This window comes from Nematolebias whitei, chromosome 1 (assembly GCF_014905685.2).
Source record: "Nematolebias whitei isolate Nwh7 chromosome 1, NemWhi1, whole genome shotgun sequence".
Lineage (NCBI taxonomy): Eukaryota > Metazoa > Chordata > Actinopteri > Cyprinodontiformes > Rivulidae > Nematolebias > Nematolebias whitei.
Window position 1 is genome coordinate 54,627,215 of NC_056498.1, and position 25,357 is coordinate 54,652,571.

General features: G+C 37.5%; 3 protein-coding genes across 3 annotated transcripts; 1 reads left to right on the plus strand and 2 right to left on the minus strand.

The window, feature by feature from the left end:
• Nucleotides 1-1,015: 1,015 nt before the first annotated feature.
• znf451 (zinc finger protein 451) lies at nt 1,016-7,223 on the minus strand. Its single transcript, XM_037694050.1, has 12 exons — nt 7,162-7,223; nt 6,149-6,213; nt 5,342-5,425; nt 5,153-5,266; nt 4,282-4,393; nt 3,925-4,075; nt 3,703-3,829; nt 3,443-3,602; nt 2,815-2,962; nt 1,231-2,717; nt 1,086-1,157; nt 1,016-1,020 (listed from the first exon to the last, which is right to left on the minus strand). Exons 2-12 carry the CDS (start codon nt 6,206-6,208, stop codon nt 1,016-1,018), a joined length of 2,520 nt encoding a protein of 839 aa, XP_037549978.1. The 5' UTR covers nt 6,209-6,213; nt 7,162-7,223.
• A 3,132-nt stretch (nt 7,224-10,355) lies between these two features.
• fuom (fucose mutarotase) lies at nt 10,356-11,214 on the plus strand. The gene is made up of 5 exons (XM_037685279.1): nt 10,356-10,440; nt 10,593-10,661; nt 10,740-10,810; nt 10,904-11,002; nt 11,137-11,214. The coding sequence occupies exons 1-5, from the start codon at nt 10,356-10,358 to the stop codon at nt 11,212-11,214; spliced, it is 402 nt and encodes a 133-aa protein (XP_037541207.1).
• A 1,011-nt stretch (nt 11,215-12,225) lies between these two features.
• On the minus strand, nt 12,226-13,389 carry si:ch211-217g15.3 (uncharacterized protein LOC368914 homolog). The gene is made up of 4 exons (XM_037685268.1): nt 13,316-13,389; nt 13,158-13,212; nt 13,022-13,053; nt 12,226-12,949 (listed from the first exon to the last, which is right to left on the minus strand). Exons 1-4 carry the CDS (start codon nt 13,321-13,323, stop codon nt 12,313-12,315), a joined length of 732 nt encoding a protein of 243 aa, XP_037541196.1. The 5' UTR covers nt 13,324-13,389; the 3' UTR covers nt 12,226-12,312.
• Nucleotides 13,390-25,357: the final 11,968 nt, after the last annotated feature.

Consider the following 25,357-nt stretch of genomic DNA (forward strand, 5'->3'; position numbering starts at 1 on the left):
TAACGGTCCAAAACCACGTTTTTGTATCGTTAAAAGCAGCTAGGCTACGAGCTAAGTTAACAGGCCGACCTCGGGGGGAAAAAACGCCATCTTGTCGAAGCTCCAAAATCCAGTTGAAACTAGTGATGTGTCCTTCTGTCGAGGCTTCGAAGCGTGTCGAGTAATCCAGGAGGATTTATGTGGAGCGTGTATCGAGGCGTGTATTGATGACGCATGTAGTGGCGTTTGAGGCCTTGCTAGCGGGCCGTACCACGTTATCGATTCAGGAACTGGCTCATTTGTATGCGCAAGATTCAAAATATAAGGGGCAGACAGAAAAATCCATCATCACCATCATCATAAAGACAGATTAAGAGCAGTTGCAGATCAAATTTAGACTTTCAGGTCCTCAAAAACATGATTTATTTTTTTCCTTTTATTCAACTTAAAGCTTCACAAACCAGCTATGTTATTATAATCCATCTACCAGTTTTGCATTTATAGTCCACGTGATGGCGCAGTAGAGCAAATTAAGCACCATGGCGCGTCGGATCGAGTCTAGCTATTTGATAGAAAGCCTCAGTGCTTCATGAAGCTTCATCTCGCCATCACTAGTTGAAACCTGTTCCTTCATGTAAAAAGTTTTTCTTTGCAAAAACTTGCTGAGAACTTGTTTAATATATTTTTTATTAAAAGCTTTGTGTGAAAAATGCTATGCTAAAAAGCTCAAACCACACCGAGTGTCCGCCATTTTAAGAACCGAAGAGACAACCCATGTCAGGTCAAGGGGCCTCCCTCTCATTTTCCTTAGAGACACGCTGCTCAATCCCATAGTATCTATCCTTTGGTTTAGTCTTATACTGCCATCAAGTGGTCGAAAAAAGGTACTACACACAAAACAAATTAAACATTTCTTCTTAAATTTGAAAATGACTAACTATTGTCAAATTTCAAACAATGTTATCGTTTATCACAATAATTTCTGCGACAATCAATCACCCAGAAAAATTTATTGTTGTGAGAGGCCAAATTGTGATTAATCTAAAGATCAAGTATTGAGTCATTATTAAAGCTGCAAACAGGTTCTACGATGTTAGCTTGTTTACCTCCACATGCTTCTTTCTCACTGTTGTCTGGATAGTCCTTCAAAAACTTCACCAGTTTTTCATCTTCAATCTCTGTACATAATAAATAGATAATCAAATCCTATACACACACAGACAATAGAGGCTTTAATTTGAACTGATTTACCTTCATGAGCTGGTTTGATCTCCAAAGCATTGATTATCTTCACAGTGGATGGTTCGGTGCTCGAGTCCTTCCTGCTGATCCTGGAGCTCACACAGGGTTCCAGTACACAGTGCTGGGAGTGATAATGTTTATGGAAACTTGGCACACATGTAAAACTCTCCGGACACTCTTTGCATTCTACCTCGAAGGTCTTGTCCAGGTTCAAGGCTGCATGTTTTGTGTGGATGTGAGTCTTCATCTGTGCATAGGACTGCACAGACACACAGCAAGGAGCGCACACGTACTGACATCTCCCCTCAGCAGACAGATTCCTCATGCAGCGAGTGTATGTCGCTTTCATTTCATCCTTGCTTTCTTCTGAACCCATGCATGAGCAGGTCAGCTGAGCGGTTCCTTCAGCAGCAGAGGTCTGAACAACTTCCGCATCATTCATACAGCAGTAATCCTTACTGTGAAGACTCCTGTAATGCTCCATGAACTCACCTTCAGATTCAAACTGCATGCTGTCGCAGAGACCGCAGAAATAGGAACTCTTTATCTCTCCGCCATGCTCGTTCATGCAGTGTCTCCGAACAGTGGACTCTTTGAAGAACTTTTGCGGACAGTGTCCACAGACAAATCTCTGAAAGTTATGGCTGTTCACGTCACTGCAGTGCTTGCGTACTTCTGCCTCAGAGTCAAAAATGTCCTCGCACATCCTACACATCCACGTATGGTCCACGTTTGAGGATGATGTCCCCATCGTGTTCCGCTGGGCTTTGGACACAGAAACCAGGTCGACTTTGTTGCTAGTGGAAGGTTTAGCATCAAGAGCAGACATGAGATCAGAGGGAACTTCCTTCTCAGTGACGTAGGTGTGTCCTCTGTGGACCTCTGACACGTGTGACATGATATCTTCATACCGGGGCATTTCCACACGGCACTTTCGGCAGAAAAACAGGAAGCTGGAGAGATGTGCTCCCCCATGGATGCGACTCATGTGCAGGCGGGTGATTGAAGACTCACCCATGTGCTTGCCACAGACACCACACTGATAGAAAATCTGGTTCGCAGCCAGAAGATGGTTCGTGGCTGGAGCCTCTTCTGAAAACTGGAGGCCACACTCGCAAAACCAAACAAACGAGTTCTTGCTGCTGCTGGCATTCACGCATGGACTTAGCTTTTGTCGTTTAGCTGAAGATCTACCACTTTCACTCCTCTTATTGTTCATTTGAAAAGGTGTCTTAAGGCCATATGACATCCTTTTCCCCTGTGCCTCTTTAGTACGCCGAATTTCAGTAAACCTACAGTACAGAAGAAGGGCTTTAGCCATCGATTGAGTGACCTCAACGTCATGCTGCAAAGATTCTTTGTGTCTCTCAATTTCAGCGTGGCAGAGGAAGATTTCAGAGCAGAGACAACACTGTCCACACGCGCAAAGCTGTTTCATAAATTCCACTATTGTTTTGTCAGCCTTGACCACAGCACAGCCGTGTCTGCACTGCACGCTAAAACAAACACGAATAAGAAAAAACATTGAAGATCAGTTACACAACTCATGCATGCATTTTTTAATTATATGAGCAAATCTTAGTATAAACTTACTTAAAATGAGCTTGAGCTGCTTGATGTGAGATGAGCACCTTGTGGCACAAAGAGCACCGGACAGTGAACGCTACATCCTTGCACAAAGCGATGAGGTGGTTCTTAACAAGTTGTGGGACAGGAACTGGCTGCGCTGCTCTTTTGCTCTCTTTAACTAGAACAATAAATAAATGAAATAATTAAATAGTTTAAACAAAATTATTTTTGCAGCACCTCTTTTGTTATCCTGTAATTTTTACAAAAATGTACAAAATGAATAGAAAACTGAGCACACACATTTATCAATAAGTAAATGGGCTGTACTTATACAGTGCCTTTCTATCTTATCAAGATACTGAAAGTGCTTTAACTAGAACCTGTGCCCTCATTTACCCATTCATACAGAACTCTACTACACCTCTATAAAGACTAATCAGTGCTTTTATCACATGGGACACACATCAGAGGCAATGAGGGGTTCAGTGTCTTGCCCAGAGACACTTCAGCATGTGAATGCTGGTGGAGTCGAACCCCCAGCGCTTGCATTAGAGGACGACTGCTCTAACCACTCAGCTACAGCCGCCTCTATAATTAACCTAATAAGTTTTTATGACCATGTCAAATAGGGGACAAAAAGAATAAACCTTACCAGTAAATGAGAATGATTCACTGAAGTGGTTCTTCGCCGACATGTGCTGAAGACACTCATCTCTGAGGTTGAAGAGAAGGTAGCATGCAGGACATGCGAAACAAACAATCCGCTGATATTTCTGATCCATGCTGTGCCCATCTGTGTTCGATGAGTTTACCTTGTAATCAAAACAACAGGCTCAAAAACATACAACTGCACGTCATTTAAACATGTTTTATTATTTATATAGAAATATTATTATTGAAAAGCATATTAACTTTTGATTGCACATGTTTTCTCCAGTCTTCTTTGCTTTGAAAATGTTTGGCACAAGTAACACAAGCAAAGAGCTCAGATGGACTTCCTCTGAGGTGGATCGCTGGGTCACAAGGAGAGTGATCGAACCTGCACACAAGCTGTTGTGCTCAATATTTGTACAATATGGATCAAAATAAACTATTAAAAAAAACTTTTTTTGCTACAAATATCAACGAGATTACCTTTTTAGGTGCCCGTCAAGGAGGGGAATGTTGTCATAAACACGACCGCAGTTGATCACTGGACAAGTGCGTCTAGTTGAACTGTTTCCAGGGAAAGTGGAAGCATTTTGTCTTCTGCCTGAACCAGAACTGTTCCCACCTGGTTTAACACCTAAACAAACATCAGATCTCAGTGTGTATCTCAATTTTTACGAGTTGGCCTACTGATACAACATCTGCTTTTATTGGAACAGTTATACAGAACATTACATTTTAGAGAAAACAGGATTTATATAATTTTTGGTCTCTCTTGTGCTGAGAAAATGCATTTGCTGAGGAAATCAGTCATTATGGAGAAATTAAGATGAAAAGGTTTACCGGGCATCTTCAGCCACATGTCCACGCAGCGCTTTGCTTCCTGAGTCAGTCCGTTTGTAGAATTTACAGCCAGCTCCCGCTGTCCGCGAGCTTTTTGTAAGATTTGTTTTTCCTAAAACAAAAAGAAAACCAAGACAGAAAATGCAGCTGCCCTTTTATACACAAAAAGACACGAGTCAGTCAGAACTAACAGAAATCCAAAAATAGAAACCTTAGATGAAAAACAGTCCAACATTGTAGGAGGTGAATACAACATTGTTGGCTGGAGTTATTTATTCTACTGATGCAAGCTGCCTCATTTATCAATAAAATTGCCGAACATGATTTGTTATCTATTTATGCTGACCACAAGGTGGCAATGTTGCTCATTCAACTTCATTTTATTGAACACAGTAACACAATTGGATGATCTAAATAATACTTTTAGAATCTGCATTAAAAACACGTTTTAAATTTACTGAATACTGTGATTTAGTTTATCCACAATATGTCTCTATTTCAGCATTTTTAAGTTTATTATATTATTCTGATTTAGATTAGATTCTATTCTATTATTAGATGCTACAGTATAAAACACAGAAATAAGCAACTGTGAACAATTTGTTAGCCCCAACAAATTTTCTACTGAAGAAATGTAACTTACATTGATAAACATGTTAAAATGGAAACTGTAGATAAATGAATTTTATCTTAACATTGATCACATAATAATCAGACATGCAAATTGAATCTTTTTTATTTTTATACTTTTGAATAAATGTGGATTTATGACAATCAGATTTTGCTTTGAATGTATGTAAATTGATAAATGAACTTCTTAAAAAACTAAAACGTGTAAAAAGCAACAAATAATGTTCAGAACAATGTTTACCTTGAATGCTTTACATTTATTTGCTCTCTCTTTTTTCTCTAGAGCTACTTTATGGGCCAGTCGGTCAAGTGTAGACGTGACGCGCGCTTTGTGTCGTGTGATATTGTCTTCAATCTGCAGATAAAATAAAAGCAACATTTTCAGAAGAACTAAATAATATTAAAACTGAATATTTGTTTAGCTGCTCACCTTGACTGGCAGAGATGAACAGCCCTCATCTTCACTGTCACTTAGCAGATCAATACAGTCCAACACTGGTCTCAGAGGGCCCTCCTGATTAAAGAACAAAACACTGTTATGCAAAACAGATCAAATATTTAACAAAAAGACTTTGTGCTTTAATACTTAAAATTTAAATGAATTTAAATAAAAATGGCAACAAACTTTTAATATAATATATGGAAAAATCAGTTCATTTAACTCAATATCTATAGTTTGTGGATCAGTGAAACAAAACGATACTTTCAGTCTTAAATAAATTTAACCAAATAGCAATCTAGACTGATTATCAGACAACACTGAGAAGTTAAAATGAAGTTACATTTGTCCAGTTATTACCAGCAGATGGATAATTTGGCTATTTAAAATGGTTAGAATCAAGTTTATTTGTATGAGACACAGGAAAACCGATGTGTTTCTCAAACTAATCTAAGATAAAGAATTTATTTTTATTTTTTATTTGTATTAATTAAAACAAAGTCTAGAGAGCAGCTTAATGGACTGAGCTCATGAACCTCACAGCCTCAGGAAAGAAGCCTTGTTTTGAGGTTGGATACCTTCTGCCTGAAAGAAGGGGATCAAATAGTTCTTAAACTAGATGGGTGGGGTCAGTCATAATGTTTTTTACTCTGATTCTGCTGGTCTAAATGTCCTATATTTAGTGAAGGGAGGCTCTCTCCTTGCAACACATTCCTATTAAGGTACCATTGATTATGGCATATTATGAAACTAACAACGCACTAGTAAAACAATGCATGTACACATAACTTTACTTACTGATATAAACTGGACTTCTTCTGCCTCCTCGTCATCGTCCGCTTGGGATGGTGAGGCCATTTTCTCTAAAGAACAAATAATTATGAATAAAAACAATATTTTGAGCTGCAACACAAAGTTAAAATGTGGACGTTAAAATGGAAAAGATTTTTATGAATTCATGAGCACGAGAGACAAGTATCTAAAGAATTTACACAACTAGCTTTAGGCAGGATAGACACAATCGGTATTAAAGATTGCAGATATCTTAATATACATAAAACGAGTGTAAAAAAAAAATCAATGTGGTTTCTAACGCGGCCATTGAGGTTAATGTTGTTGTAATACAACTCTGGACCACAGGGGGCAGCACCGAACTCGATATCACTCGAGCAAAGAGATTTAAGAAGGCGCCAAAGGTGCAACATTCAATGGCTGCATTAAAGCGGACGAAAACACGCGTTTTACCTCTGCCCCGTTAATAAAAGTAGTATTTTTCAGACACGAAACAGAATTAGCATTCGAGTAAAAGTCCTTTAATTGTCGCTGAAATGTTTACCTATTCTCTACAACTTTTATCCGCCTGGGTAACAACGTTTTTAGCTATACTCTTGTTGTGGAAACGTCTAAACTTTGAGTGCTTAACGGTTACAACAAGAGCAAAGGCTTTATTATCCTACCAAACTGACATCCATCAAACACACCGAAGTTAGTGAAATATAACAAACACGATTTGCAGCAGTAAATCCATCGATAAAAATTGAATCTTCAGGTTATACCACAAATATCTCATTTAAATTAAATGTCCATATTTGTCATGTTTTCTACAGATTTTAACCACAAGGTAACTTAGCGATAAAATGCGGCAGCAATCTAGTACTAGCATTTCTAAGCTAGTAGGTAACATAAAGTCTAACAGTTTGGGAAAAAAAAAAAAAAACAGAAATAGCGTTAAACTACTGCACTGAAATGCAGCGGATGAGCCAAACTATGACCTTTGCAAGGTTTATCAAATAAACAATAATTCTTTTTACCTAAATCTTCTCCAACTAGCTCTTCAGTTGACAGAGCGGTCGGTGACTAGCTTGTAACACGGATGCAGCTAATCTGGTCTGTAACGTCACCAGAAGCAGGTGCGTTTCTATCTAGACGCGGCTTGTGCCGCAGGGGCGAGTTCCACGAGCGAACAAGCGTTAGAACAGACTCCGCCCGTCTACTCAAACCCTACGGGACGAAGAGCGATATGTTGTGACGCCCAGGTTTTACCTTTGCTATTTGCTGTGATTTACTAAATAAATACATTTGATCAAATCCTGCTAAGTTTGACAACTATGAGTCTTGTAAACATTAAAATATTAAATGTTATAAAAAGATTTTTATCATGTCTGATAGACGCATGTATTTGAGGTGCACACAGAATCCAGGGATACTCATTTGAACCACTAGATGGGGCAATGTAACTCTATGAATTTCAGAAGATTACAAAAAACACGAAATTTATTGCTGTTTTGGTTATTTTGTTTACTTAGTAATGAGTAGGGGGGAAAAAATCAGAGTATATAAACCAAAGTTTAACTCATTGTGAAACAAGATTATGATGATTTTTGTTTTGTTTGTTTTAAAGATTAGAACGTAATTCAGTGTTTAAAGGAGAACTTCAACCACATAAATAAAAAAGCATTATATAACATAGAAAAACTTATTGCAAATAAGAAGATTTAGTACATTTAAAAAATTGGTAAATTCTGTTTTTGCCATGTATTCACAGTGAGGCATCACCCTTTATGGTAATTTTCAGTTTTCATGCTTTCAAATCATAAGGCATAGTTTTTTGTGTTAATATGAAACAATAGCCATATCTGCATCTGCATATTGAGTTTGGGGCATTGTGATTATTAATATTGTTATTTGAAGACATCCAGTGCAACCCATACACTTTTTTACTTCAATAATAAAACACCAGAACCAATTTGGTTAGTGTGGCTTTCTATTCATCAGGAGGCAGCATTTTTGTTCTTTTGAACCAAGATCACCACAAGGCAGAGCCTCATATCTGCACAAGACAAAGGCTTAATTGATTTTTTTTAAGCAGTCCCCGTCTTCTTGCGCTCTTGTCAGTCCCTGTAACAAAGCATTTAAAAGAAGATGAAAACCCTCGTCTTCTCACTCTGCAGGGAAGCACAAATCTCCAATAAGAGGACCAGAAAAGGATTTTTTCTTTGAGGCTGCCGAAAGGTCAAAATAATAAATGTAGACTCAAATGAGGCTCTAAATGCATACAAAGGGGGCATAAAGATACAATTTGGCAGCACAGACTTTCATAGCATGATAAACTTATTTAAAGAAAGAACATAAAGCGAAAGCAGCATGGGTCCAGGGGGGGAGAAGGGGTGGTTTGGCAGACAGGCTTGACTCCTGCAAGGGTCTTTTTTTGCGGTCTAGCAACTTACAATCACATCTCCCTACACTCATTTGTATATTTTAAATAACATTGTAGCTGGGATCACATTGCTGATGTTATCTAAGTTTGTGTGACTAATTTAAGTCAATGTTCAGCAATAAAATAATTTTCAATTGTTTAAATTTTCAAGGCTAGAGAAAAAGAGTCACGAGCTAACTTATAAAAGAGTGAGGTATTCAATCGTACCAAAAATATTTTTGATGAAATTTCTGTCATTTATTGTAATTAGATAATTAATACAAGATAGTCATCCTGTGTGACATAATTATTATGAGCATTAGGCTTGTACAAATGTTCATTATTAAGAGCAGATGCATGTGGATAGTAAAAGCAGTGCCTCAGCCCATGAGTCTACAAATCTGACTTATATAAAAGTCTTTTTACATGCTTCCTTCTTTCTGAAGTCATGGAAAATATTCTTTATCATTATGTTTCAACCATTCCCACTCAAAAGGGAAAGAAAAGGCAATTAAAAAACTGTTTCATAAGTATTCACAAGTATTATAAGTTATTGTGCATGCATCACAATGTTTCATAAGTGGTTTCAATTAAACAAACCTGCAGTTCATTAAGTTTTATCTAATAAACATTTTCATTTTCTCATTTCCTTGGCATCAGAAAACAAGTCAGAAATACTTTTATCCAGGGGTTGTCTTGACTTACACCCCCCGAATGTGTAAAAAAGTGATAATTAACTTTGCTAAACTGTAATTGCACTTGATTCTGAATTAAACTTTTAAATTATCACATTTAAAGTTAGACAACAATACAAACTGATTCTACATGAAATATTTAGCTAAATCACTGCTTTGCACAATTATTAAACCTTCTATTTTGAAGTTTGCTGCAATCAATTTCTAAATTGATAACTATCCGTCATTTCTCAAGGCCTTGTCTTTTCACTCTACTTTGCAGAATAAGTGAATTCTAAATTTATTTAATTTAAAAGTTGTTACTATTTAAAAACTTACCATTTGTGAGGCAACACAAAACACAACAAATAGTATCACTATTGATTTATTTAAATATTTTATATATTTTAAAATGTGCAGAATATAGGATGGTAATGAGTCTTTTTTTAGTATGCAGTATGATGAATATCTTCTAAAACTGCCAATATAACATACAGATAACTGAAAAAGAAAGCAACAGAAGCAGCTCTTAAACGGATTCACGGCCAAGGATTATCGTAATACATGATGTCGTTTGGATTTTGATATTTAGGGTTGAAGATTTTAATTATTTTTAGCTTTTCTATTATGTCGTTCGCTTTATAGCCAGCAGGTGTTGCGAGCAAAACGAAGACGGAAGCTGGTGAAGGGTAACTCTTGAATCACGTCAATTTTCGGTTTTCCGGTCAACTATCCTGTCAGTAAGTTAACAAATATAAGCCTTAAATCCTAGCTTTAAAATATTTTATTATAAAATGAACTAATACAGTACACAAATTTATCTTTGTTATTTACCTTTTAGATATTTTGTAGCTGACTGGGGAATCGAATTAAACGAAGACGGAAGTTAGTACAGGGAAACATCTTCCTTCATCTCTATTTCCGGTTCCCATATCTTTCGGTCTGTGAGAACGTTAAAATGAATAAAAATTTTGTCCCTGTCCTAAATTTTAGCGTAATGACCAATAAGAACTAACTCAAAGCTCGAAACCCTGCCTTTCTAATTTTTATTTTGTTTTGTAGGAGCAGGGGAACCAAATCAAAACGAAAACGGAAGTGAGTGGAGTGATTTCTCTCAGGTGTTTTGGTTGTAAGAATGGTTGTTCTGAAAGGAATCCCCTCGGTTTTATCACCTGATCTGCTTTATGTTCTCGCTAAAATGGGCCATGGGGACGAACTGGGTATGATTTGTTCCTTTATACATGTTCTGTAAGGGCTAACTGTGATAATATACGATCTTTGAGCAAAGTTACCACCATGATGTTATGGGTTGACACGTTGAATCTGTGAGGTTTTTTTTTAATATTTATTTTACATCTCAAATTCTCTTTAGTGCTTGCAGATGCTAATTTCCCTGCATCTTCCATTTGTGCTTGTGGCCCCAAAGAAATTAGAGCTGATGGTATATGCTTACTTCATCTACAAATATCAAATTATTGTATGATTATCTCTTTGTTTAAACTGTCTGATCTATTTGTAGGTTTGGGAATTCCACAACTTTTGGAAGCCATTTTAAAGTTGTTGCCTTTGGATACCTACGTCCATAATCCGGTACAGGACTAAAAATTACTGAGTAAAAATGTAAACATTATTTTGTTTGGATCTATTAAAATGTCACGTTTTTTTTGTTTCTTGTTTCTTCAGGCAGCAGTCATGGATCTGGTGGATATCGACAAAAGGAAATGTTTAGCTGTTCCTATATGGAAGACATACACACAGCTCCTGAGCCAGGCAGGATGTCAGGTAGGACACCATGCCCACAAAATGTTTAAAGTCGGTGAGTAAAACAACACGAGTTGGTGTGGATTTTGATATTTAGGGTTGAAGATTTTAATTATTTTTAGCTTTTCTATGAGATCATTTTCATTTACCTTCAGGTTCCGCCTGAGAAAGTGGAAAGGTTTGCTTTCTATGAACGAGCCAAGAAGGCCTATGCTGTTGTGGCAACTGGGTGAGTACCGTAAGTCTGTTTCAGCAGGTCATTTTTGTACAGATATATATCTATTTGTAAGACTTGAGAAAAATTAGAGGATTTTTTGACACGAGAATTCTTATTTAAGGTTTCATATGTTTCAGTAAGTTAATATTTCTTGTAAGTTGTAGAACTTACAAGAAGTTTTTCAAGAAGTTGTAGTTTGGTGTTCGTTTAGTGTATATCTTAGATCCTTATTCACTATTATCCATATTTAGATTCTATTTACTGTTTCTTTACACTTTATATTTTTGCTATTGTTGAATGTAACTGGGACCCCGTGTACACAATTTTGTTCCACCTCATGTACCACATGTGATGTGAATGACAACAAAGAACCTTGACCTAGAAAAGTCTGATCTGTGTTTTTGAGTGTGATAATCAGGATAATAAACCATTTTATTATATCATCAGAAACATTGCTTTCAAAGATGATGAATAAAGCACATTTCTGAAGCTGTGGATATCTACAATAAAACACATTTAAATATTTAAAAATGTGAGTAATTGTTAAAAGTTACAGCACTTTAAATATGTTCTGCTTCTTATTACTCTCAGGGAAACGGCTCTTTATGGAAACCTGATCCTGAAGAAGGGAGTTATTTCTGCTGAGGGAGTTATTTCTGCTGAGGCTGAGCTGGCTCAGTTAAACTTTTGAATGTACAGTAATGGCAACTTAGAATAATACTTTCACAAATGGAAAAAAATTTTTGCTTCTCTTGAACAACTTTTTAATTGACTTCTGTTTTAACCATAAAATCTGTTGAATAGTTCTTAATAAAGTTGATCTTAGGCTTTTGATCTACAGTTAAATTAAAATGTGTATTGAATTAATGCTGTAAATATGATTTGAATACATAAAATAGTCTTATTTTTACCTGGGCGTTCTGTTTTATGAATAAAACATAAAAAATTGACGAAGCATGTCCGAAGTATTTTTATCAACAAAAATCACACAGATTTTAATGTTTTGGTATTAATTACACATCGTTTAATACAAATGACGCCTCTGATTGAACTTTACATGCACAACATGACGTTTGAAATGTTTGGCGTGCTCTTGTGTCGAGTCGTCGCAGGATCACTTGTGGTACAAGTCATCCATATCCACCTCTGGCTCGGTGTACTTTCTTTGAGCAGGCATATGAACAGGAGCAGCAGCTTTACTGTCATCTTGATAAAAGACTGGAACGAGGACTTCTTTGTGGTAAAGATCGTCCATGTCTTCCTCTGGTTGAAGATGGATTCTTCCCTCTCTGTTGCTTCTCACTGCCTCCATCTCCACAGATGATACCTGGTCCTCATTCACGTCTGGTTGATCGAGAGCTCCACCCACATCTACTTTGTGTCCAGCCATTAACGGAGCCAGATATCTCAACACCTTTTCTCTTTCCTCGTTGTCTTCATCAGAGTCCTGAGGCTCCTCTGCGATCACTTCAGAAAAAACGGCGTGGTCAATAGAATTTCTATCTTTTGCATCCTGTCTGTACTCGACGACATAATTCTCTGTCTGGTCGTCTTCAGCAGAGTCCGTGTTCTGGATTTGAAGCCGGAGCTCATTTGTTGATGGGTGGTTCAGCTCATCCCAGTCTTCCTCAACCTTTGGGACCTTCATGCTCTTCCAAACTCTCATTCTGGGGTCAATGTCATAGTGAATATCGTGCATGTCCTCTGGAGGCTCCACCTCCCAGGACAGCCTCTCTTTCTCATCTACGGACCTGCAATAATAATAATAAAATCTTAGTTTTGGATTTTTATTTTACTGTTAGTTTAAAGAAGCGATTACTTACACAACTTTTTCCTCAACGGCTTCATTTTTATTCTAAAAAAAAGAAAAGTTTGTATATCGGTCATCCAAAATACAAATTAATAAGATGTAAACTTAATGCTTGAGGTGGTCTGAACCAAGTGTAATGCAATCCATACCCAAGGCTTAGCTGTGATGCCAACTATCAGCAGAGCGCTCACAATCATAGAAACCCTTAAGGACAAAAAAGTGAATTATTAAAAAAAAAAAAAATCAATGTTACTTGTGTCGCGCAAATGCTGAGAAACCGTTTATAAGAGATTTGCGGTTTTCTTACCTGAACATGATGTCTCTCTCTGCTGTCAGCTCAACGTTTTGGACAAGAATCTCTCCTTCGGTTCACCTGCTGTGGGAAAATAAGAGCAAAGTCCCAGCCATAAACCGGCTGCATTTTCTCGACCTTTGTATTCTCGTGACACCGTGATATCAGCTGAACATTTTTCATCATCCTGCTGTATTTGGTTTATAACACATAAAACAACAAAAGCTGAACATTTGAAACAGTGATGTGTGTTAGCTTTGCTCACTTAGAAACTCCAATGTGAAAGTACTTTACACATATCTGCTCAGAAATAAAGCAAGTTCTATAATCGGCTTTTCATAAACAAACTTTTATGCAGTAATAGTTTTTCACATCCTGAGTTTATATTATTTATGCTCAATATAACTACTGTGTACTAACAGTTAAGTTGATTATACAGGTATAAAGTACTTGTTTACTGCAAACATTTTATACACCAATGACCATACGGTCTATATTTATTGCCCAATGCTGAAAAACAAAGGTGGACAGTAATGCATGCTTGTTTCTGTGTGTGTAACCATTTGTCAACAACATCTGAACCACAGGGCAGTTTTTAATAAAAACTTGCAGGAGGTAATCATTAGATGCACATCTACAACTCTTTACCATATTTTTCGCTGTATAAGTCACATTTTTTGCATAAATTAGCATGCCTGTGACTTATACAGCGAAGCGACGTATTTATGTTTTTTTTTCCCATATTTATAAAAATTTTTGGCTGAGATCTGACGATTTCATTCATTCTGACATGGAAAATATTGAACGTTACCATTTTCAGCCACGAGAGGGCCCGCGAGTAATATGGCAAGCCAAGTGTCTCATTAATAGGTAAAAGTGGCTATTAATGAGACACTTGGCTTGCCATACAGGCTCACTCCGGAACTCCTGGAGCAAACGTCAAATCAGCTGCATTTCACCGCGCCAATATTAAGAAAAAGTTCTATTGAGACACAGCTTTACTATAGTTTTGAGCAAAAAAATTATTGTTTTTAAGTGTTAATCTTGTTTAATTCTTGTTAAAGTCCTCCCGTGCACACTCCCGTGGCCGCCATTTGGCAGCTAATCGATTTTTGGCACAACACCGGCCCACATTTCCGGGTGGTCAGCGGTGATGCGTAACAAACGCAACGCATCAGTGGTGACGCATAATAGATGCGATTTATATGGCAAAGCAACTTATTTATGTTTTTGTCCACTTTATCAGACATATTTGGACTGATGCGACTTATACGGCGGAGCAACGTTTACGGCAGCAAGTACGGTAACTTCTGGAGTCAACCAGATTCAAGACAGCTGCCACAGCTAATCGATATTAGCCAACATAAAATCAACTATAACTCATTCAGTGGTGCAGATAAAGAGCTAAAATTTGATGTGGTGGTAGCTGAGAGTCATTCACATGTTCTGAGCACGACATCTTTTGATATTGCTTGAGATTGTACTTCAAGTCGTTTTTATCTTAGATTTGACTAAACCAAGTAAAATGCCATAATTTCTAAGCATTAAATGACAGTTTAAAACTCTGTCATGATAGGCGAGTGATAAGCAAAGAAATGCTAGGCCTTTAATTTGTTTTTTGCCATTGTGTGAACTCCTCACTATGCCTCCTGTGCTCCTCATCCAGCATCAACTTATAGGTAAACCTTAACCTATAAGTTGATAATGTCTCATGAAAACAAGATTCAGTTCAACAGAGCACGAACTGGGACACATCAGACTTTTCCTCGTTTAAGGATGGCTCCAGCCTGTCTGCTGCTTATCTGCCCTCTCTATCAGATCCACATGTCCAATATTACTCCTCAACAAGCTCCACTCCCAGGTTGCCGAGTTGTCCGTTGACCTCCCCAAAAAGCAAGAAAATATCAGAAATCTGTAAGATGGCTGTGAAAAGCTGGACAAAAAACATCTGCAACCAATTTTATTTTTATTGTACTGCTGTTGTGTCTATGATATAGTATAGATGCAACATGCTTGCTTTCTATATTTATGCTAAATGTGAAGTTGCAGGCAACAGCTGGATGGGAAAGTAAAAAATAATTGGCCTGATGGATACATTGGCTCTTTAACTGGCAGGAAGGTCTTCAAAAAAAGTTTGGAGAGGACCTGCAAATAAGTCTAGAAAGTGAAGTTTTGTGTAGAAAGAATGCAGCCTGCCATTTATATCCAGAACACATCTGCAGACATATTTCTAGTGAAGCACAGACATATATATATATATATATATATATATATATATCATGGATTGCCTGTTTGTATATTTTCCCATGTGTGTGTTTGTTAGCAGAATATCTCGTGAAAGATGTAGATGTATTTTAATGAATCTCTCAGGATGACTTCATCGGACATCTACAACTCATTACATTTTGGAATCCATTCAATTCAAGATGGCCACCACAGCTATTGAAACACAAAAATGGCTGAAACTCTGTCAGTTGTACAGATATTGGTCTAAATCGTGATGTGACAGTAGCTGGGGGTCATCCTCATCACATACTCTTGAGTGCTAGCAGATTGTGCAAAATCTTTGTTTAAAATTCTGGCATGCAAGATGTTAGGCAATTTATTTTTGCTCTTGCAACACATTTGAAAAAAAACTTTGCAAGGTTCATGTATTATAGTCTTATAATGAGAATTTTGCCAAGCAACGGTGCGTTTCAAAGGTTTAATTCTTCCTACTTTTCTGACAGCTATGACTCAAGATGCCCTCATAATAATAGTGTTTTAAATAACATAAGTTGTTTTCTGACTTAAAGCTGTATTTCTTGAACTCACAGACATACGACATAATTTCTCAATTTAAGATTATCTCAGCCTAAACACTGCGTTCCTTTAAGGAATTCTTGGCTGATTCAGTTTGATATTGAACTGTGGTCATTGTCCAGGTCGTGCCATAAAACGCCACAGCTCATGGCTGCTTTCGTAAACGCAGCTGCCATGTTTCTGCTTTAATTGGCATTGTTACAAAGACTGAAGAAACAAATGGATAGCATATTATTTAACAGGTGGCAGCCAGTCTCCAAACTAAACCTCACCGGAGCATTATCCCTGTTTGAAATCTAACACTTCAGCACACTAAAACAATCATCAGCACCGACACCTCATCATCATCGTCATTACTATCTGTAAATCCCATAAAGGTCGTCCCCTTGCACAGGGCTGTGTTTGAGGCTAACCACCCCTCTGTCTTCAGGCAAATTCCCCTTCACTCACAACACTTAGGAAAGCTTGCATTTGCTAAATAACTAAAATTATCTCAATGATCTGCAATTAACTTAAGTGATGCTTCGCCAACATCCATTAAAAGCACATCAGGCATCTAGCAGTAGAGTTTACAACATGCATTACCGGAGAGGGTGGACCTCCGTGAAAGAACAAAGAAGGAATCTACTGATTATTCTGCTTTGTTCTAAGTGTCTATAACATGGTGATTGAAAAAGGAACGCTCTATGATCAGCTGGAAGAATTAGTGTGAGATGTAACAAAGGGAGTGGTAATCCAGAGTCTGAGATGTGGAGCCACCTGACGATTTGGCTCCACACATAATGCTCGAGATTTCCGGCAACAATAATCCTGATGACAGTCAAGACAGAAAAGAACTGAATCAGGGACAGACAGAGGAGTTGGTTATGTAACAGATGACAGGACAATTGGACTGTTTGTCGTTGAGGAGACAGAAGAACACGGTTTACCTTTTTCCCCTTCACAGCTATTCTGAAAGCCGATGAACCAAAAAAGACCATCAGCCTCACGAGCCATTAAAGGTACTCAATGCAAACTAAGAAATCAAACATAAAACGGTTAACCTGAATTAAATCAAATGGTGCCATTTGAAAGAGTGTGGCCCAGCAGTTCTCTAGGTTCATATTGACATACAATTCTTAAATGCAGTCACACACCTACAGGTGTGCAGCGAAGAGCGTCCTGTGCTCCAGCATCAACGTGTGGCATGGAAGCTGCACAGCTGCAGAAAGAAAAGCTCTGCAGAGTGGTGAAGGCTGCACAGAAGTCTGTTGGAGTCAGCCTCACCACCATCACAGACATCTACACCTCCAGATGCAGGAAGAGAGCCACCTGCATCATGAAGGACCCCACTCACCCAGCACACACCCTTTTTGCCCCGCTTCCCTCAGGCAGGAGGTTGAGGAGCATTAAGTGTAGAACCACTAGACTGAGGAACAGCTTCTACACTGAGGCTGTTAGACTCATGAATCTCTAACCAGAATAATCACTGTGAAAAATCACATCATGTTACTGCTGATCTGTTTCATGTTGCTGTGTTCATGCGTGTCATCTGCTCAGACAGACTCATGTTCGTGCTGCTGTTCAGCATATTGTTTTTATGCTGTTAGTGCTTAGTGTATTATTAGTTGATGTTTTTCTTAGTTCATATCTTAGATCTTATTACTGTCTTTCTTTTACACATTAATTCTTTTGATGGATGTAACTGGGACCCCGTGTACACAATTTCGTTCCACCACATGCACCACATGCAGCGCGTATGACAAATAAAGAACCTTGAATCCTTGAATATAAATAATCAGCTGAAAGTGTCAAAAAGCCACTTGGAAGCTGGAGTCACGTAATGAACATATCAAGTCATCCAACTTGTTGGACTTGTCCGTCCTATCTTCAGTGATATCAGCCGTTTCCGTAAGTAAACTACCGCACTTGTTTTTTTGGCAGGCAGTTACAAATTTTACTCGAAGAACACACTAACCATTGATATCAGAAAAAATACTGCAGATTTTGTTACAAATGTTTTAAACTGATCTTTATGACATTTCCAAAAGTACTTTAAGGCTGTTTTAACAGTGTTAGTCACCCATGGAAATTATATATTAGGGATAAAGTAAAGTGGGTAAAAAAAATTTAGGTGGTCTCTTCCTCCAGCCAATCCCTCCACCACACCACACACACATACACACACGCTTCTTCCTCAGTCACACCCCTCATAAACACAGTAAACATGTGGAAGCTGTTAAAAGTAAGTCTAATCGCTATTTACTGTGTTTTGTGCACTTCTCATTAAAAAAGATTTTCCACTTGAGGAAAGCTAATGTTTTGGAAAACTCCATTAAAGAAACACATTTCAAGCCAACAACTAGCACATTTGGCTTTTGTCGGTAATTAAAATATCTGCCAGGCGTTGGGGAAAACCAGAAACTGCAAAAAATGTGACTGTTGGATGGTTTGCATCTATTTTCTTAGCTAAACTCCAAACTTTTGCACATAAATGTACATTAAACATATAAAATCACTTTTTAGGTTGAGTGTCGAACCACTGAGGGAATTAATAATTATTTATTAGATTACCCTGTACGTTGCTACCTTTCAGAGAATTGTACTGAAAGTGGGAGTCATGAACAAACTGCTCGGTAGTTGTCATTTTAGGCTGAAACAAATTAATTTAATGTCAGTGTTTTTAGAGAACAATCCAGCAAATATTTAAAAATGTGTGCATTTTTCAGCAACCGTGCAAGGCTTTATTTGGAGCTTGAAGTGGTGCTGATTCCAGTTAAATAGATTGTAGTAATCTGAACTGAAATTAAAGTAATCTTAAATTAACTGATGCCTTTAATGACAGAAAAATTGGTTTTAGTGCATTGAGCTGATCCAAAATGGTGACGTGGGAGTCCTGATGAAAATGAGAAGAGGTCTTACATCTCCAGATTAAAATTAAAACATAAATATTCAAGATTTCTTTGAAAACCAAGTCTTTTTTTGTTGTTTTCTATGAGTATTATTTTCATAAAATGCAAGTTTATTTAAACCAATGCATCACTGTCATTTAAATCAAGTGATAATCATGTAATTTTAATTACCTTTCATGTTTTTCACAAAACTGATTGCTTATTTTATTGTTTATATGCACATATTTTAGGGCTAAACTTTGGGATAAATCATCACAAAGAAGAAAAAAGCCTTGGGGCCCGAGAACTTCAAACCCTCAAAAGACAACTTTTGCTTGCCCCCTTCTTTCCCATTCATTGAAAACCTCACTGGAGTCCGATGAAGCCCTAGCTACCAGCTGGAGTACCCCTAACCTTTAACCTTTGACCCCCCCCAGCTTCATATAATTCACCACAGAGGTGTCAGCTGACTGAAAACAAATGGGAGCACATCTAAAAACACTGAACAAGCACAGGCGCCGACAGTGAGTACAGGTGCCCTCGTGCTCAGTTTGAGCGTTTGTCAAGCTCCAAATCTGTTTTAGTGTCGGAGTTCGCGTGTCACCGTCCCATCTGCCCCGATGCTCCTGGTTTAAAGAGAGGATCCTGCTGTTTCTTCATGAGAAGCTGCCTGCTACAAAAAGATTTGGTTACAAGAGCACGGCACTTTCATCCTTATTGAAGAAACGTGTGGCCGCTTCATGCACTTTCGCTGACGGACGATACTTTTCGTGCCCTTTGTTTCTAATCCATATAAGATTTTACACAGATTGGGCTCATTCACTGTATTTAAAGAGATGATACAAAATAATCAAGTTCAAGTTCCTTTATTGTCATTTACAACACATGTGGTACATAAGGTGGAACAAAAATATGTACTCTAGGTCCTAGTTACACCCAAAAATAGCAAAAATATAAAGTATAAAAAGAAACAGTATATAAGGATCAAGTTTTACACTAAGATCAACGCTAAGCGAATGATAAACAATAGTCTAAAAGATCTAAGTTATACGCTAAACACTAATAATGTAAAACAATATGATATATTAGACAGCAGCTCCAACATGAGTCTGTAGTGAGCAGATGGGTATGAATGAATACAACAGCATGACATCAGCAGCATGACATCAGCAGCAGCACAGATAAGTCACATCACCAATTAAAGTGGCATTACAATTACTTCCTTTTTTCTTATATTGATTATTCTGGTTAGGGATAACCATAACATATTATTATATAGAAGAATATTTATAAGAAATAATTTGTACCATCTGCAATAATGTTCCTAAACAAAGCTAAGTCGCCACATCTTAATGGTGGTAACTAATGGTGATAATGTGTTTTTTATTATGTTCTATTGTTGGTTCTTGTGTGTGTGATGAATGTAGGGTGTGTTAAAGGAGAATTTCTGCCACAATTGTGGTAGACAATAAAGTTTTATCTTATCTATCTAAAATTAGCCCCTGAGAAAATGAAATGTAGGAACAGATGTAATTCCTCCCTCAATTTTTTTAATGCAAAAACCAATGCTTTGGTTGTTTTTGCTAAAGATAATAACTCATTTGTTGCTTATTTTCAGTTGTTATACCTCATTGAGCAATAGTTTTAGGCCTGTTTTCATTTTTTTTAATGGTATTTCACACTATAAAGAGGCATATTTGGAAGAAAAAAAATTGGGTATGTATTTCATCACTTTGAAACTTCCCAAAATGACAACAGTCTTTTATAAATCATTTTATAGCAGAGAACTATCAGGCCATTATAGCACCAAAAACTAATAAAAAATGAAAATACAAATTGAAAACCAGTATTCTGACAAATGGATTAGGCGGTTGTTCACCAGAAACAGAATTACAGCATATTATTCTAAAAACCTGTTCTCAGTTGTGAAGTATACAGCAACAAATAACAATTCCATGAAATTCTGACAACCACCAAGTATGCTATTTTACCACAAATTCCACTTTTTCTCAAACCAATTAGATCATAATTTTAGTTTTTGTGTGCGTAACAACTACTCACACCAAGGAGTTGAACTTTAATTCAAAATCCACAGTGAAATTAATAAACCAGCACAAGATGAATCCCACTAAAGAGGGTGAATATGAGGGTTACCATTACATTGTTGGTTTACGTAGCCCTATGAACCTCCCTGAGGAAGCTCATTCCAAAATGGGACTTTACTAATGTCCATAAATCAGTCCCAGCTGGCCCCGCAGCAGGAAATACTACTTTCTTCTCAAAACCTCAGAGCATGAAGCATGTTGCTTTGTGAGCCTTCAGAAGTTGCGTTGAACTGGCTGAGCTGAATCTAATCTCAAACTCCAGCATTCTCCAGTAGTGGTCACCTTCAGAAGAAAAAAATGGACTCCTGGCTTAAGAAGGCCTGAAGCACGTCAGAGAGCTGGTTCCATAATGATGGCGCGGTCAGCCGCAACGTGTTTAACAGACCCGACAGAGGTCTGAGCAGGTTTTGGTGTCACGAAAGCAGTTTAGCAAAAAGGCAAATGGCCTCCGAGGCCAGAAATAACAGGTGGGAACTGATTAGAGGAGAGAGAAGGAGACACAGGCTGATAGCATCTTTTTAGTCTACATGAAGATATTACAGAGCTAAACACACCATGATCTCTCAGATGGTGTTGGGTTTGGATTTTGTGTGAAATGTAAACAACTAAAGAGCACGCTGTGGAAATGTTTGGCCTCGTTAAATAGAAGATGTAACGGGCATCAGCAACGTTAATTTAGAAAAGACTAACTGAACTGCACAGGCAAAAGCCTCTATAGGAGTTACTTGGAAATGTGTTTTATTTGTAGCTTTTTCAAAAAAGTTTCAGATTTTTTTTTTTTATCTAAGTGATAGAATTCAATCAATTGATTTCCTGAAGCATTTACATCTCAACAAATAAATTCAGTTTTTAGGTTTATGTAGAAAAGGTGGTGTCAGTTTGGCTGTAAGGAAGAATATATATTAAAAAATAAAATAAAAATATGAAATGAGTTTTCAAACAGGACACGAATATTATATATTTGTTTTGCAATACTTTCAAATGGAATAAAACCACATTTTAATTGCTAATTTGTCTTTAATGCATGATACATTCAGAGTTTGTAGATCAGATTTTTTTTTATTTTATTTTTTTTTGCAAGAGCAGATAATACAACAATATTGTTTTTCTGAATATTACACTGAGAGTAAATATTTTATTCAAGATGTATATTTCATATAATAAGTTTCTTTTCTGAGCATTACCTTAGAACAGGTGGTTAAATTTAACCAGCTAGTTTTAGTTGTTATTCACAACCATTACAAAAAAAGGATGCAGGAAAGTCCGTGTGTCGAGTTGTTTTTGTTCTACCACATCTACACCTCCAAACATCTAATACTGAAATTCTCCTTGATTACATTTTTTTATTTTGTTGTATTTTGTACATGGACTCTTGGAATGACTAAGGATTTAGTAAAGAGTTTAGGTTTATTTGTGAATTGGTTTGATTGTTGATTATTCTGATGTTTAGTGTGAGACTGATTCAGAAACAAATAACTATGGTAATGTCGACAAATTATGAGATAATCAATGTGGCAGAGATTCAAAGAGCAGAATCACTAATTTGCATTTTTATTCTAGATTACAACTTGTTCAACGTGCCACAAAAGACAAAAGAATCTGCTTCTCCTTCCCTTCATTTCTCTCTTTTCCATCTCTTCATACAAAACTATCCAGAAGTTTTTAAAGTAATATCTATATATAGCTGCAGAAAGAAAAGCCTTGCAGAAAGTGGTGAAGGCTGCACAGAAGACTGTTGGAGTCAGCCTCCCCACCATCACAGACATCTACACCTCCAGATGCAGGAAGAGGGCCACCTGCATCATGAAGGACCCCACTCACCCAGCACACACACCTTTTGCCCCACTCCCCTCAGGAAGGAGGTTGAGGAGCATTAAGTGTAGAACCACTAGACTGAGGAACAGCTTCTACCCTGAGGCTGTTAGACTCATGAATCTCTAACCAGAATAATCACTGTGAAAAAAATCACATCATGTTGCTGCTGATCTGTTTCAATGTTGATGTGTTCATGCATGTCATCTGCTTACACAGACTCATGTTCATGTTTGTGCTGATGTTCGACGTAATGTTTTTATGCTTAGTGCTTGGTGTTTAGTTGATGTTGTTCTTAGTTCATATCTTAGATGTTATTACTGTTTTTCTTTTACATTTTATTGTTGGATGTAACTGGGACCCTGTGTACATAAGTTTGCTCCACCACATGTACCACATGAAGTGCGAATGACAATAAAGCATCTCTGACTCTCTCTGATATATTGCTTCCAGGAAGAGGGCCACCTGCATCATGAAGGACCCCACTCACCCAGCACACACTTTTTGCCCCACTCCCTCAGGCAGGAGGTTGAGGAGCATTACATATAGAACCACTAGACTGAGGAACAGCTTCTACCCTGAGGCTGTTAGACTCGTGAATCTCTAATCTGGATAATCACTGTGAAAAAAAAAAAACCCACTGTAATGCAACTTTGATTGTTGATATGTGCTGCTGATTTTCCATGCTGATGATCTCATGCTGCTGATTATTTCATGCTTCTGTATTCATTCATTCATACTCATCTGTTCACACAGACTCATGTTTGTGCTGCTGTTGTTTGGTGTATTGTTTTGCACTATCAGTGCCTAGCGTATATCTTAGATCTTTTAGTGTACCGTTTGGCGTTCATTTAGCGTAGGCCCTATATCTAAGATCTTTATTTATTGTTTATTTTTACACTTTATATTTTTGCTATTGTTGATAACTGGGACCCTGTGTACACAATTTCATTCCACCTCATGTACCACAAGTGACGCAAATGACCATAAAGAACCTTGACCAAATAGCAAAATTTCCTTGTATTTTTTAAGTGGCCTTAATAATTTCTTCTGTCTCTATGGAAATTTTCACACATTTTTAAATTAATTTTTTCCTTAGGCTGCCTTTTCACTCTTTTTTTGTTCAGTCCTTGAATCTGATCAAAATATAATAGTGTGCAGTGTGTGCCTAAAATATGTATTGGGGAAGTAGAATTCCAAACAAAGAAATGTCGGGCTTAAAATATTACATACAGCAGATAAAATGTATCTGAAAGTCATGTTTGTGTTAAAAATGTAAATAATTAAAATTAAAAACTGCAATTTGTTCTGTATGCCAACTTTTGATGTAATAGAATCACCTTGTTGTGGCTAAGTCACTCTTTTGTGTGTTAAACTGTGTTTTTTTTTTTTTTTGTATATTCAATATAATAAATGAACAAATAGTTTTTTTACAACGTGCCGATGGAAACTTAGTGTAAAGTAAAAAGTTTTGTTAAATAGTTATGAAAACCTGCTTAGTTAATGAGATTAGCAGAAATTTTGCACACGAATGACTCAAACTAAGTGGCTTAACAAACAAACAAACAAAATCCTCTGTAAACATTCAGGCACGATTGAAAATGAGTAAAAATAAATAATATATAAATTAATAAAAAGCAACCAATGGACATCAATTTCAAAATATTACCAGAGTGTCTGTCTCTTGTGAAGTAAAATATTTAAAAAAAAATGCAGGATGACTTAAGATTTTTGCACAGTATTACACGCCATTAAAAGCCATCACTAATAAAAGTTAAAATGCAAAGTGTGGAAAAGGAGGCAACAAAGAGCAGAAGGAAGTGCATTCTTTGCTGCCTGTATGGGAAGAGCGTTGCTGGGCAAAGGGGTGTCCGAGTGCTGGGTCAGGATTGGACGGTGTGTGAATTGGAGTCCGTCACCTCCATCACCCCGGGACATGGAAGAAATCTTGTGTTTCCTCAGGTTTCAAAAGTGCAGCAATTATAGGAGAGACGTGAGGGTGACAGGACATCCCCACAGCAGCGAGGCCAGAAACCACCGAGTCAAGAACCACGCCTTCAAAAAGTTTAAATAAGAGAGGGACTCGTCTCTTCTCTCATCACCTCGACATGGCTATAAGGAGCACTAAAGCAAAATCCCAAAAGCTCATCTCCATCTTCTCTATGTCCAGAAAAGGCGGCCATTGTGCGCCTGCTCCTCTTTCCCCAAGTCAGTTTCCTATTGAGACTCTGAAAAGGCCTTTGTGGGGCCTGTTTTGGCTGTGCAGCTCACCTGCAGAGTGGAAACCATGGGTTCATTTTTAAAGCCCAGCAGCTGCCAGGGCAGAGAGGCTGGCACCCGGGGGGAGGGAGAAAAGCATCCGCGGAGCTTTTCAATATGAAGCCACTTAGTAACAGAAGGCATGTGCCAAGCCTGCAAAAGCCAGAATGAAGAGTCACCCTTTGGAGTTCTCCAAACATCAGAGCAGA

Bases quoted from the DNA above. Each gene is read 5' to 3' on its own strand.
- si:ch211-217g15.3 (XM_037685268.1), bottom strand. The intron at 13,054-13,157 runs GTATGGATTGCA...TCTTTTTTTTAG, and splicing joins GCATCACAGCTAAGCCTTGG to AATAAAAATGAAGCCGTTGA. The intron at 12,950-13,021 runs GTAAGTAATCGC...TTATTATTGCAG, and splicing joins GCCGTTGAGGAAAAAGTTGT to GTCCGTAGATGAGAAAGAGA.
- znf451 (XM_037694050.1), bottom strand. From the start codon at position 6,208: ATGGCCTCACCATCCCAAGCGGACGATGACGAGGAGGCAGAAGAAGTC. The intron at 4,076-4,281 runs GTAAACCTTTTC...ATGTTTGTTTAG, and splicing joins CATGTGGCTGAAGATGCCCG to GTGTTAAACCAGGTGGGAAC. The intron at 3,603-3,702 runs GTTAATATGCTT...TTTGATTACAAG, and splicing joins GAAAACATGTGCAATCAAAA to GTAAACTCATCGAACACAGA.
- fuom (XM_037685279.1), top strand. From the start codon at position 10,356: ATGGTTGTTCTGAAAGGAATCCCCTCGGTTTTATCACCTGATCTGCTT. The intron at 10,662-10,739 runs GTATATGCTTAC...ATCTATTTGTAG, and splicing joins CAAAGAAATTAGAGCTGATG to GTTTGGGAATTCCACAACTT. The intron at 11,003-11,136 runs GTAGGACACCAT...ATTTACCTTCAG, and splicing joins TGAGCCAGGCAGGATGTCAG to GTTCCGCCTGAGAAAGTGGA.